The sequence below is a fragment of the Littorina saxatilis genome, linkage group LG14, assembly GCF_037325665.1.
Source record: "Littorina saxatilis isolate snail1 linkage group LG14, US_GU_Lsax_2.0, whole genome shotgun sequence".
Classification (NCBI taxonomy): Eukaryota; Metazoa; Mollusca; class Gastropoda; order Littorinimorpha; family Littorinidae; genus Littorina; species Littorina saxatilis.
Genome location: NC_090258.1, coordinates 35,223,745 through 35,239,004, shown reverse-complemented (window position 1 = coordinate 35,239,004; position 15,260 = coordinate 35,223,745). Strand labels below are relative to the sequence as shown.

Genomic DNA, 15,260 nt, shown 5'->3' with positions numbered 1-15,260 from the left:
AGTGTCCAAGAAATATCCAACGTTAAAGTTTTCCGGACGGACGGACGGACGGACGACTCGGGTGAGTACATAGGCTCACTTTTGCTTCGCATGTGAGTCAAAAACTCAAGCCTGAGTCTTTTTTTTGCAACTCCGAACATTCGGCAGCAGCACACTCTCTCGGCATGATGTCGGGAGCACGCGCGCATCCACAGCTGCAGCAAAGACGCACACCGAGCGTTGCTACTTTCGCTTCTGGCTCCCCCTTGTGACGTCACAGCCAAGGGCTTGCCGCCGCGGGGAATTTGAAGTCTCGCGTAGCAGACGAATTTGGTCGCTTTTTGAGCATGCATTTTGTGTAAAATTAGACTGATGCAACACAAAACCTGAGATTTGCTGATCGGTTTTTGCATCTGTAGATGCTTACCTATATCATTAAATCAACCCCAACTGCTTTATCTGACCTTAAAAAGAGCCTGTTATGGTCCTTTAATGCACACCCTAATGTCAGTGATATAAATAACTGTGGGAACTTCAGGGGCACATGCAGGAGGATGCACATTTGTAAATAGATATTACACAAAGTCAAACAGAGAGGGAGAGAATTTCTGAAAGAGCCTGCACAACTGGTTTAATCATTCAGTACTTAAAAAAGAGGGGAAAAGGATACATTGGACCCAAAATCAATCCCGCATATCAATTAAATAAAAGGAAACAGAAACGGCCACACAACACTGGAATTGAGTCATGACTATATACAGAAAACAAGTGATAGAAACTGATCAAAAACAAATGTGAAAACAGCCTTGAATAAGCAAAATGCGAAGTTCAATGACATAATACAAGAAAGATGTGCCTTGAACATGACATAGCAACTACCACACGTCCACTACAAGAAGGTGATTTCTCACAATTAACACATATTTATAATTCAATTGAGCCTATTTCACAAACAATGAAGGGGATCACAACAAAAACCCATCCTTCAAAATCAGCTGTCACTAATGACTAATTCCTTCACAAAAGACCAGTGGTCATTCCATCCTTTCACTTTTATCTTTTGGGTTGTGTTCAGCCCAAAATGTCATTGAAAGACTGTGAGTGTGACTGACCAATGATGTCCATTAATTGTGGTTGGATGGTGGAAGATGGATGTAAGGAACAGCAGAGAACAATCAAGGGGACACCAACACCACACTCACCACATCTACCAGGGGTCAGACAAGACAGCTAACACCAAATAAAGAAATGTGCCAATGAAAATGAGGTGTAGGTTACCAAGGTTACCTGAACGACGACGTTTATGGGCCAGATGAGCAGCTAGAGATGACATGCGTAGAAACAGGATAGCCATAGGTCAGTATAAGGAAACAGTTGAATACAACAAAGCAACAACAGACGGATTGTTTTCAATGATATGCACACTGGGTGCAGCAGGTTATGAATATGATCAGATTTATTTCCACAAGGGTACATGTAGTATGATGTACTGGACAGGACATTATGTCAATATGACAAGACTAATTTCCACAAGGGTACATGTGCAAAACATTTCTTGCGGAAAGACATAGGTATTTTAGGAGAAAAACAACACAGGCTAAGCTGTTCTCGTGACAGTACAAGTGCGTTATCTGCTAGTGACAACTCATTAACTGAACAATGCTTGATCCACATTTTCAAAACAAGGGTCGTGTAAGTGGTTTTGGAAAAGATGCTAAAACCCTGATAGTTATGGCAGATCTCAGATACTGCAACATAAAATCTGACGAGGGACTTACCTTGTGGACAAATAAAATCCACAAAACTGACAGACAAGAACAAACCCTTTTGGACAAGAATACTACCAGAGCCCCTTACCATTTCAGACTGTAAATGCTCTCTTGTTTCTTTAACTACACTTTACCACAGCTCCAAACAGAGAGAAACAAATTCAACACCACCCCCACCCCTTCAAAAAAAAAAAGGGAGAGGGGGGTTCCAAAACTTGTACACATCCCAGCAGATTATCATCTTCAAGGTTCTGGGCAATCTTGAAATATCTAAACAATCATCTGGCCCCTTGAAATGAATATCCTCATCCAAGCTCACTACTTTTCTGCACCTTCCTTTTGCAGCCCCAAATAAAGGCACTGCAATGTTTAACAGAGCACAGACATGGGGCATCACAGATGTAGTACAAGAACTGGAGTACAGCAACCACACCAATGATGAAACAACACACCATACTCAATCATCACAAAACAGTGAGCACTTCAACAATTTGAACATCAAAAATGGGACATTTCATATGTTTAGATTGACAAATAAGGCATACTCATATATATATTTGATCCCTGCTCCATAAAACCCAATAATTATCTCTTACCTCCGGGAGACTTCATCTTGTGGTCTTATTGCTCGTCCTCTTGCACTCTTTCAATACTCAATGTCCTCTAAATACTCAATGTCCTTTGAGTGTCCTCTAAATACTCAATGTCCTCTTGTGCTCTAAACATTCAATGTCCTCTTGTGCTCTAAATACTCAATGTCCTCTTGTGCTCTAAACATTCAATGTCCTCTTGTGCTCTAAATACTCAATATCCTCTTGTCCTCTAAATACTCAATATCCTCTTGTCCTCTAAATACTCAATGTCCTCTTGTCCTCTAAATACTCAATGTCCTCTTGTCCTCTAAATACTCAATGTCCTCTTGTGCTCTAAATACTCAATGTCCTCTTGTGCTCTAAATACTCAATATCCTCTTGTGCTCTAAACATTCAATGTCCTCTTGTGCTCTAAATACTCAATGTCCTCTTGTGCTCTAAATACTCAATATCCTCTTGTGCTCTAAATACTCAATGTCCTCTTGTGCTCTAAATACTCAATATCCTCTTGTGCTCTAAATACTCAATGTCCTCTTGTGCTCTAAATACTCAATATCCTCTTGTGCTCTAAATACTCAATGTCCTCTTGTGCTCTAAATACTCAATATCCTCTTGTGCTCTAAATACTCAATGTCCTCTTGTGCTCTAAATACTCAATATCCTCTTGTGCTCTAAATACTCAATGTCCTCTTGTGCTCTAAATACTCAATGTCCTCTTGTGCTCTAAATACTCAATATCCTCTTGTGCTCTAAATACTCAATGTCCTCTTGTGCTCTAAATACTCAATGTCCTCTTGTGCTCTAAATACTCAATGTCCTCTTGTGCTCTAAATACTCAATGTCCTCTTGTGCTCTAAATACTCAATGTCCTCTTGTGCTCTAAATACTCAATATCCTCTTGTGCTCTAAATACTCAATGTCCTCTTGTGCTCTAAATACTCAATGTCCTCTTGTCCTCTAAATACTCAATGTCCTCTTGTGCTCTAAATACTCAATGTCCTCTTGTGCTCTAAATACTCAATGTCCTCTTGTGCTCTAAACATTCAATGTCCTCTTGTGCTCTAAATACTCAATATCCTCTTGTCCTCTAAATACTCAATGTCCTCTTGTCCTCTAAATACTCAATGTCCTCTTGTCCTCTAAATACTCAATGTCCTCTTGTGCTCTAAATACTCAATGTCCTCTTGTGCTCTAAATACTCAATATCCTCTTGTGCTCTAAACATTCAATGTCCTCTTGTGCTCTAAATACTCAATGTCCTCTTGTGCTCTAAATACTCAATATCCTCTTGTGCTCTAAATACTCAATGTCCTCTTGTGCTCTAAATACTCAATATCCTCTTGTGCTCTAAATACTCAATGTCCTCTTGTGCTCTAAATACTCAATATCCTCTTGTGCTCTAAATACTCAATGTCCTCTTGTGCTCTAAATACTCAATATCCTCTTGTGCTCTAAATACTCAATGTCCTCTTGTGCTCTAAATACTCAATATCCTCTTGTGCTCTAAATACTCAATGTCCTCTTGTGCTCTAAATACTCAATGTCCTCTTGTGCTCTAAATACTCAATATCCTCTTGTGCTCTAAATACTCAATGTCCTCTTGTGCTCTAAATACTCAATGTCCTCTTGTGCTCTAAATACTCAATGTCCTCTTGTGCTCTAAATACTCAATGTCCTCTTGTGCTCTAAATACTCAATGTCCTCTTGTGCTCTAAATACTCAATATCCTCTTGTGCTCTAAATACTCAATGTCCTCTTGTGCTCTAAATACTCAATGTCCTCTTGTCCTCTAAATACTCAATGTCCTCTTGTGCTCTAAATACTCAATGTCCTCTTGTGCTCTAAATACTCAATGTCCTCTTGTGCTCTAAATACTCAATATCCTCTTGTGCTCTAAATACTCAATATCCTCTTGTGCTCTAAATACTCAATGTCCTCTTGTCCTCTAAATACTCAATGTCCACTCAATTTCACAGCAAAACACTGTTGACAGACACAGCACTGAACAAGTATGATGTCACTCACACATCACAGGTGCACCACTGAATTGCCACTGATAAACAATCCACACTGTCTGTTACACCATGTAATATTTTCCTTATGAACCACTGTCAAGCGATACTACTGGAACGCATCTCTCATTTTTGATGTGGCACGCAAGGTATCCATAATTTTCATTCTGAAGAAAGTCACAGCACAGTAAACTATGTCAAATGGTAGATATGTATCAAGTTCTGAGATGCCTAGTCGCTTGTCACCTATCTCTTCCTCCTTTCTTTTCAAGGCAACAAGAGACTGTGTCTACAGTTTCTGGTGCAACTCAACTTTCTGAAGCTCACCTTTCCTTCCACATAATGCTCACAGCCTAAATCTTCCTTCAACTGCACTCAACTGATTTAAGAGAAAGAAAGTATGACTCACAAGATGTGCTTACATCTGGCAAACGTTTTCCTTTACAGTTACAGTTTTTTTTTACACAGAAACACAAAGTCGCTGTGACTAGAGAATTGTTGATGCTGTTGTAATAATAAAGTCATAAAGATCCGGGGGGGGGGGGGGGGGGGGGGGGCTTACTGAATGAAGGGTGAACATGAAAGAGATGTCTTACCCAGGTGTTTGTTAAAGGACTTGACACGACTTGACGATGACCCACAACTACCTTGACACTGAAACCTTTCACACAACAGCCCACTCTCATGTGGACACTCTCCAATGATAGAACAATACACTGCAACACACACTTTATGGAATACACCTCATTTCACCTCAAATTGCCCTAACAGGTTAAAACCGCCGTATGGACTATACATGTAAGCTTCAAATCATAAAGAATCGAACACTAAAATAAGTACCAAGAATCCCGAACTGAATATTCATTCTGAATTCTTCCACCTCTGAAATCTTAGCACTGTAGCAGGCACAGCCATGTTCCGGGTGCAAGCCTGCACTGCGTTGCACGTATGTATGTGCTTTTCTCCGTGGAGTGAACAGTGTAACACATTAGCTCAAGCTGCATGTAGAGATTCTTGGAGAATGAGTGCTCTTCACCGCTGTTTTTACAATCAGGCATATACCATTTCACGCCAGCAGCGCTCAATCTCAATCCTTGCTGACAAATTATTCACTGCGAGCGCTAGGCTGTCAAATTATTCACTGCGCGCTAGGCAGTCAAATTATTCACTGCGCGCTAGGCTGTCAAATTATTCACTGCGAGCGCTAGGCTGTCAAATTATTCACTGCGAGCGCTAGGCTGTCAAATTATTCACTGCGAGCGCTAGGCTGTCAAATTATTCACTGCGAGCGCTAGGCTGTCAAATTATTCACTGCGAGCGCTAGGCTGTCAAATTATTCACTGCGAGCGCTAGGCTGTCAAATTATTCACTGCGAGCGCTAGGCTGTCAAATTATTCACTGCGAGCGCTAGGCTGTCAAATTTACCTACATGCACTGTCTTTACAAAATGTGCATTTTCTGAGAAAATAAATCCTCAGTTTAAAGTAAAGTTACAGCATGGCATTCTGACAAGAGCCCGGTACACATCAATTACAGACTGACAGTCTTCACACAAAACCTGGAGCCACACCAAGCCTTACAACATCCTCCACACAGTCCTACTGACATTTTTCTTGAAGCACAAGCGCTGTTTTATCAAGGGTGAATTGAGTAAATGTCAAAAGTGTTGACAAAGGCATCAGGTTTATTCCAGAATGAAATAAATGCTTATGCCATCTGATTAACAAGCCTCTGTGGACAGTTAAAAATAATCCTCCACCATCCCTTTGTGTGTATGGCTAACCTTGTGAAATTGCCTTTCCTGCTTTGAAGTTTTAGTTCAGATTGCAATGGTTCACAATATTACCAGTAAATTGTCTTTCTCCCCTTTTATTTAGAATTACTTAGCCGTGGTATCAATGTTAGCTCCAAAAGTAATCTACACATCAGTACAGTTGTGACTTGACAGAAGACAGAAAAATATCCACTGAAGTGAGAGAGACAGCATCAAAGCCAGCAAAGTTGTGGTGTGGGTTGTGTGAACTATGCAACAGACCTGTTACTCCACTAAAGACCAGTGTAAAACAATTCATTGCCTTCCCTCTCTCTCTCCTAACACTGCCACATCACCAGCCTACAACTATGTCACTGTAACAGTAAAGGCTAAGCAAGACACATGCAAGGAGCTCAGGTGTTTTGCCCAGTAAAGTTAGCTTCCCTGGGAGTGTGAGGATTAAAGCTTTGAATGTGAAAGCAACACAAACCAAGGCTCAAAATCAAAGGGTTTAAGATAAAGTTTCTGCATCTACAAGCATGGGAGATAAAGTTAGGTAGCTGCCAGAGTACAGAACCCACTGTAACCTTTTTGTACAAAACAAAACTACTATATTCTTTCACTTGGAATCTGGGAAATTGGGGCTTCATAATAATATACAATTAGGGACAAAATGGTATTTTTCAGTGTGCGAGTTAAAACTTATTTTTGTAAACCCTGTATAGCCTGAAATATTAATGGTACTGTAAAATGATTTAAATTTCCAGTAATTTATACAATAACACAACAAACAAGCAAAACTCATATGCCCAGCTTAAAGCAAGGAAGTTTGTTCTCCCCAATATAAAAAGAGCAACTAAAAAGCGTAATTGTGAGTAATGAAGTCTGAACTGGACAAGCAAATAAAGGCATGGATGAAATGACACAATGAATTGATGCACCAGTATACAAGTCCTAATGAAAGCTTAATGCAAGAGACGGGAAGAGAAGGAAGAGGTTACATGAGTGTAACACATGTCACTGGATGTGTTCTCTAGTCTCTGACTGCATTCTTTCTGAAGCAGTTCAACAGGAGACAGTTCAACAGGAGACATTGAGAGGCAATGAAAGAGAGATGTGGGGAGGGGGGGGAGAGAGAGAGAGAGAAAGAGAGAGAGAAAGAGAGAGAGAGAGAGAGAGAAAGAAAGAGAAAGAGAGAGAGAGAGACAGGGAGAGAGAGAGAGAGAGAGAGAGAGAGAGAGAGAGTGAGTGAGAGAGAAAGAGAGAGTTTATCTGTCTGTGGGTAAGTGCACAGGTTCACTCATACTTGTCTGTCTGTCTGTGTTCACACAGAGTGTTTATGATGTGTATTCTATGAGACTCACTTGCAGAGGTGGATCTGGCTGAGGGTCCGAGACCTTTGGACTTGGTGGCAGAGCCCACACTGCTGGTGGCCTTCCGGCTCTGCGGCACCTTGCTGGACGCGGGCCTGGCAAAGTCCGTCTCATCTTCACCCCCGCGAGACGGTGCTGCAACACACACAACATTTACACAATTAATGTAACAAATCGTAAAAGTCGTAACATGTCTTTTGAATAGCTGTACCGTGCTGTGTTCACTGGACCATAATGAACAGCTTGGTACTGGCCAATCTCATGTCATCCTTGAGCACACAGGACAGGATTGTAGTTAAGGTCATAAAAAGTTAGAATCTAACATAGGTCTGTAGAGCAGCCTGTCGGGTCCATGTCCTCATGTGGATATCCTGACACACAGCAGTATGCTGTAAGTAGTCTTCCATTAAAAGAAAATGAATTATTCAGACACATCTGACCAGATCCCTTTCTCACGTGGCACACACACCCACTCCCCCCCCCCCCCCCCCCCCCCCCTCCTTCTTGCTATACCCGGCCTCTTCCTAATTTCTAACACCCAGGTGCTTCGGAAGTTATGCAGGGGAAAAAACAATCACTGCAGACAAACATCTATGCAGATCCTTTTTTCGTTAACAAAAGTGCATCCTTCCACTCTCCCTCCTGTCACCCCTCCTGTCACCCCTCCTGTCACCCCTCCTGTCACCCCTCCTGTCACCCCTCCTCTAAATTTTACATATCCAGATGCTTCCTAAGTTTTGTTGCTGATCAAGGTGCTTTGGCAGTTTTGCAGCAAAAAAAAAGAACACCAACAAAAAAAATTCCGCTTCAGAAAGAAGACTCCCCTCTTTAGTTTCTTAGTGAGGTGCTTCAGAAGTTAAGCCACCTGGGCTGAGTCCCTGAGAGACAAGGCCAAGGAGAGGGAGGGGGAGAAAGGGGGGAGGGGGGGAGAGAGAGAGATAGAGAGAGGGAGAGAGAGAGATAGAGAGAGAGAGAGAGAGAGGAGAGAGAGTAGAGGAGAGAGAGGAGAGAGAGTAGAGGAGAGAGAGGAGAGAGGGTGGAGGGAGAGAGAGAGCTAGGGGGCTGCCAAAGTGAGTGCACTGCATCATACCTGGCGCTTTGTGTACCTGTGGTGTTAACAGACACACCACGAACTGATAATAAGGGCAGGGTTTGTTCTGCTAGATCACACAACTCTCAAAGCAGACTGCATTACCATGGTTCTGCTTGTCTAAAAAGTAACCTATCATATTCATGGCAGCGAGTAACTTAGGATTTTCATGGTAATTTATTAAAATAATTGTTATTATTCTTGCTGTCACTGTTGTTGTCGTCATTACCAGTACACCCCCATGCTAAGGGCACACTTTTCCGCGACCATAGATGCCAAAGGACAAGTCACATCCCTGTCATGCTTAAACAAGGTGTTTTGTTTCCTATCATGAGAATCATCATTAGCGGATGAAAGAAGAAAGCAAGTACATCCACACTAAACAATGCACCAAAATGCTTACATCTTACAAAAAGAACAAAAGCAAAGCCAGTTATGCAAAAATTCAGTGTCATGCTTCCCTTCACAAAAATAATGCCAAAAGGAAGGGAGACAGCAGGCACTGGGGTGCTCATGGTATTTCAAATCTCTGCCCTCATCAGCGGCTACTACCACTGAAACTGAGCTCCCTCCCGTCTCTGTGCAGCCAGAGCCAGATGAAACCGTCGCTCTAGAAAGTGAAACTTTGGCACGTGGCTTCCTTGCGAAAAAAATGTCCTATTGATTTATTTTTGTTCAGGACAAATGTCCTATCACTTTTGCATTGTCCAGGACATTTGTCTCATGGATGTGAGCCCCTGAGACAGTTTAAACTGTGTTGTAGAAACATCAAACAGATTGCTGAATAAAATGTGCGAAGTTCTTCACTCCTTGAAAGTCCTGACATACAATGATACATGCATAATCATATTCCTTGACCCAGTTCCTCAGTTGTGTTTTTGCAATGATTACTTGATTCGCCATCATGATGTTTCATGATAACTAAGGCTTCAGACAGGCAAATCCTTGATCCCCCCCCCCCCCCCCCCTCTTTCTTCGTTCACAAAAAACATGTAGGTACATGACAGACACACACACATCCTCTCTCTCTCTCTCTCCCTTCAAACCTCTAGCAGACTGGGGGCAGGAAGGGATATCCAGACATCGCAATTTCACAGCCTCCACCAAACAGAACTCCACCACAGGCAGTAGCAAAGTACCACCATCAAACACTGACACACCTACCCAAAGGTTAACACTACACAGTAAGGGGATTCCAACACAGCGTCACTCAAGAATATATACATTCTCTTCAAGAATGTTTAGCTTCTTACTAACCCTTACGCATGTACCCCTTTCTGACTGACTATTGTTGTGCTGAAGGTATTAATCCACCCGGGGTATGGCAGTACTGGCACCCGATGACGCATATTTTGGTTAAGGGTTGATAGTGGTGGCACTTGTTGATATACGGTGGGTGTTGTGGGTATGGGATTGTTAGTGTAGATGAATGCATAGGGGTGATAGGCAGAACGAGGCGACTGTTCAGTTGATGATGTGCCCGGGAGAAAAACAAATTAGAGGTGGTCGTAGGGGGGGGGGGGGGGGGAGAGAAGCGAGAAAGGGGGGATGGGGGCACAACGAGGACCTTGTCATGCCCCAGAACTTCGTGCTGACAAAACCATAAGCTTGTCTTTGTGCGGAAGTCAGACGTTCCGGCCATATGTCTGTGACATCTGCCCTCCTGTATACATTTGTCAACACCACCCTGGTTTGACCGAGAGCCTTTAATGGGCGTGAAACAACAACAACAACAACAACAACAACAACAACAACAACAACAACAACAACAACAACAACAACAACAACAACAACAACAACAACAACAACAACAACAACTGATTGGATCGAGAAGTTAAGCCGAAACCAGAATCTTAGTTCCACCACTTACAGACACAGCAAAGAGAGGCAGCAATGAAAGAAATGTATCAACCACAGGGAGAACAAGAAAATTGGTTGATTAAAATCAACATGGCCGAAGCAATGTTTTCATAAAAGAAGCGGTATTGTAGGGCACATGTTGAATTTGGGTTACTTGTGTTGCAGAGTATTTGAAAATCCGTAGGCATAAAAACATGCAAAGAAGAGTGATAGGTCCCTGTTGTGAATATAGTCAAGTGGATAAATTGATTACTTATGTTTCACACTAGTTTTGCTGTTACAGCAGTTACTCCGGTCATATTTTGACAAATATTGCCTCAACATCAACATAATTCCTTTACAAGCTATTTAAAGTTTTTTGAGTGCTATATACATACAAGAATCACATATGCAAAATATAGAAAAATATTGTGGGGGATAATCGTATTTTTTTGCTTGTTTAGTATTATGTGCGTACATGATTTTTCCAAAATGGTCAAGCACTACAGAAAACGAATTGTGGGCTGTTACTGAGGCCGTGGTGTCTCATAAAGCTTCACGTTAAAGGCGTTTTTGATAGTAGAAAAGGCAAAGTAGGAAATAGTTAGCTGCAACTCTTGTAAAGTCAGATTGTTTCCGTGCAAAACCAAAAAGACTAGTCACATTTTATACGAAAATTATCCGATTCGCCCATGCTATGCCACCGTGTGCAAATATAAAATAATACAAGGCATTTTTTCTTACTTACATATGTTTCCCCAAAGCAGAGTGAGCAGCTTCAAGAAAATGAGTGTTTTGAAAACATCATTTTAGGCAAAGTCGCTTCATACCCCCCTAAATGTGAAAGAGGCGATCAATTACTAAACTGAGGGTATGACACCCGACAGTTTGTTTATTTCATATGACGACGATACATAAGATAAAAAAAATACTGTCACTTGTTGATTCGTCTTTACACTGTTATTGTTAGGGGTTTAAGCCATTCCTTTTTTTGCAATTCAGTAGAAAACGTCACCACAGCTGATCAACGTCGTCCTCCTCGTCGCGTCGTCACAAGGCTATGCAGACAAGACCGTTTCGACGTCAAAACAACGCTGGCTTTGTGGTATCTTCGTTCAACGTAGTCCACGTAGCTTGCGATCAGCTGGTTGTATGTCACCCACCTTCCCCATGCCAAACGGTGCAAAAGAAAACCGCCGTTGATGACGTAGTATACGTCGTGGACGTTTTCCTCTTCATGTTTGGCGAGAAACCAAATGTGCTTTCTGGCTTCTCGTGGCAGATCTGAGGGCTCAAACAAAGATGTTGGAATGTTAGAGAGCTCATGTTCAAAGGCTGATGGCAGCAGCTCTGGAGTGGCCTCTAAGATCCTGACTAGTCGCTGGAACATTGTTGGGTCAACATTGATGGCCTCGCCTTGAGAGGACACCACAGACTTAAAGGCTATGGTGACAGCCTGATCACTCTTCTTGAGTGTGAACGGTCGGCAAGCGAAGACCCTACTAACCATGTCTTGAATGACGATTTGTCCCAGTAGTTTTACTGTGTCCACATTTACAGATTCGTTTGCGACTTTTCCGCTGGAGAGAGTTTTCCGTCTCCGCTGAATGAATTCCTCCTCTGGAAAAACTCCAGAATTTTCTTAGTGTCCGCGTGTTCCCTTTTCTGTCTTGACTTGCTTGAATCCTTATGCTGGTCACTTGTAATGAAAGGCACACCTGTCACACGCTGCATGCCAAGTATTCACACCAGTCTTTCACTTTCACCCATGCCTGTTCCCCTCGTCAAACCTCAATTTGTCTTTAAGCTGCGCATCAGAAGCTGTTCAATAACGAGGTCTGAGGACAGTCCTGCCCAGTATCGATCGCTGCGCCGGATGTTGTGGTGGCCTTACATGAGCTGCTGATATACAGCAGGTTGTATTCTTTGTAGCTCAGACATGTGCTGAAGATACTGCCAAGCACATTTCAAGTAGTTGGTGTGTCCAGACGCAGCAAAGTGTGGCAACATTTCCAGGACACTCTGCTGTACATGCAGACTTCTTCTTCTTCTTCTTCTTCTTGGCGTTCGCAGAGGTTACACGATCAGGCCAGCACTGGTGATAAATGTTGTCGTTTTCTCCAACTCCTGTCGACTGCCGTAAAGTTTGGTCTGCAAGGGAGTTGCCAGTTTGTGACGGCCACACTTCTTTTCGTTCCTCATCTAGTAAGGGACATCGCTGTAAGATGTGTTCCACTGTTTGGTCTTCTTGACCGCAGGCACAAGTTGGTGATGGCGCCAGCTTGAACTTTCGGTTCATGTGAGCATTGAGCCTGTTGTGGCCAGTACGCAGCCTGATGAGGTTGACTTGCTGCTCTCTGGACATTGTGAGGTAGTCATCTCTGTTTGTCCTTGGCCTCATCAATGCCTTGATGATTGTCTTCTGCTCACTAAAGCTGACACTGTTTTCAGGTTGGTCTTCCACGGCTCCTTCTTTCGCCAGCTCATCTGCCCTTTCATTTCCTGGTATCCCACAGTGTGCTGGTATCCACTGGAGGACAACTCATCTGTAATGCTTTGGCCAGCTGTGGGTGTTTGTCGTTCTCTAGGGCCTGAAGGACTGAAAGGGCGTCGTACATGCAGACGAAAGTTGCCTGTTCTCTCATCTTTGATGGACTGACAGAGAATGTCTACCATCATGTCAAGGTTCTGTAGCCACAGTTGACTGGTTCTGCATATTGACAACTTCTCTTTGTGTGCAAGTAGCTGATGTTTGATGTCTGAAAGAGTATTCACGAATTCCTCCTCAGACGGAACACTATGATTTGATGTACCGTAAACTACCTTGTATATACCCAGTATCGAGTAAACGCCCACCCCCTGCTTTTGGTCAAATTTTGTGCACAGGGTACAGTACCTAGTAAACGCCCACCTCCCAGTTTCGATCAGTGGAGTAGACAAGGAAAATGAAAAAATAAATTTCCTTCCTCGGAAATGTTTCGGGGAGTGGACAGAAAACGGGTTCTAGAGTGATTACAGAATCGCTATACATTTTTGACTGGGAGGGAAAAGAAGAAACAAAAGCTTCATCTTGGGCGAAAAGTGATGTCTGAAGAGGTTGATTTACGTGTTCTTTGATTTCTTGAGTAAGAACGGGTAGAGGGCCGCGTCGTCAAAGATATTTTGAAGTTATGAACTTGTTAAACAGACACTAAAGCAATAAGATTATCTTCGTGGTTTGCTTGCAGAATTCCCTGTGTGAGTGTGAGTGTGTGTGTGTGTGTGTGTGTGTGTGTGTGTGTGTGTGTGTGTCTGTGTCTGTGTGTGTGAGAGAGAGAGTGTGAGAGAGGAAAGTTTTGTGCAATAACGCATCCTTTGAACACTTCTATGCCAAATGACCAAATTATCGTTATTCTAGCTAAGGAACCGCTCCTGCAAAGGGTATAGTACCTAGGAAACGCCCACCCTCAACTGTTGGGCAAAATTGGTGCATAGGAGGGGGAGGAGGTGGGGGGGCGCATACAAGGTAGTTTACGGTAATTGCGAATTAGCTTTGCCGCAGCCTTTAATAATCGTACATTGTACTTTCTGGGTCTCGGGATCTGCGGATTTAGGTTGTTTGTAAAATTGGCGAAGAATTTCGCTGCCTGTTTTTTTTAAAGAAACATTCGGCGTTCCTTTCTTCTCTGACAAAAACAATGTTAACGCCATAGTAGTCTTCCAATTGATTCTTCGTGTATTTAGAACCATATTCCTGGTCTTTATCAAAACCGAGTCAGCTTTCAATGAGCTGCAAGAAATCAGGCACTGTGACCTGCTCAATGTCGGCTTTGTCCAAGTACTCAATCTAGACAAAACAGCACTTATATCAAGTGAAGGAGTATATTCAAGAAGTATTTAAACCATCTCATACAACATTAGTTTACTTATTTTGAAAACTAGTAACTGAGAAGAAATACAGTTTTGCCATAGGTCGGCTTCCATACAAATGTTGTTTTCGGAATAATGAAAAAAGCCTTAAAATACAGTTTAATGTCATCCATTTGTATAGCATTAAGATGAACAATCAATACCCATCTCAGAAGTATACACATTCAGTAACTCTGCTTCAGTTAGTTGTTTAAACAGACAGTTTTTTGCAAAAATGAACCAGCAGCAGACGACGCTTTCGCGCCAGCGCGCGTAGTGCGGCGGTACAGTAACCTTGACCTAGATGTGTCAGATCGCCTTGTGTCGGCTATGGTCGGCGAAGTTGGTCACAATTTTTCAAAATGTAAATTTTATTTTCTTTGATTTAATTTTAGTACTTGTTTCCCCCATTATATAACTCTATATTCCTGATATGTGGAAACAACATATAACAATCTGTTAAATTATTACATTAAACATTGAAAAGGTATTATGTTGAGGTTAAAACTAAATATGACCGGAGTAAGTCCCTCTCATGAACGGACACCCTTGGGCCAGTGCAAACCTGTCCGTACATTGCAGGTGGCCGGTGGCCGGTCACGGGAGAGCCCACCCCCCCATCACACACACTCAGGCACACTGACGGACTGAGTGAGTCTTTGCTACTTGTCCTAAAAAACGAGACATGTCACCTCTCCCAATGCATTCCAATAGATGACCGCTCCTGCGGCCATCAATAAGGTCAAACTACTACAACTTATAACTGAAAGGAAAAAAAACTGTCCTGTAAAAAGGACGTTAAATCAACGGTGTCAGAAAAAGAGAGATAAAAAAATCCTCAAATTCCTGAGGATACAGGCACCTCATGAAAGCAGCCACGAACATACTGCTTGTGCAGATACTTTGCAAAAATATGAATTGAAAACCTGCATATGTGGTAATTTTGTGTGTGTGTGTGTGTGTG

The 15,260-nt window shown here is 42.4% G+C and overlaps 1 protein-coding gene across 14 annotated transcripts in view; it reads right to left on the bottom strand.

The window, feature by feature from the left end:
- The window catches only part of LOC138947648 (CLIP-associating protein 1-like), a 239,753-nt gene that overhangs the window by 106,722 nt on the left and 117,771 nt on the right, over positions 1 to 15,260 (bottom strand). For all 14 annotated transcript variants that reach the window (XM_070319156.1, XM_070319159.1, XM_070319157.1 and 11 more), the window contains one exon: positions 7,471 to 7,614. In XM_070319156.1, coding sequence (XP_070175257.1) covers positions 7,471 to 7,614 — 144 coding nt within the window. The remainder of the gene's footprint in view (positions 1 to 7,470; positions 7,615 to 15,260) is intronic.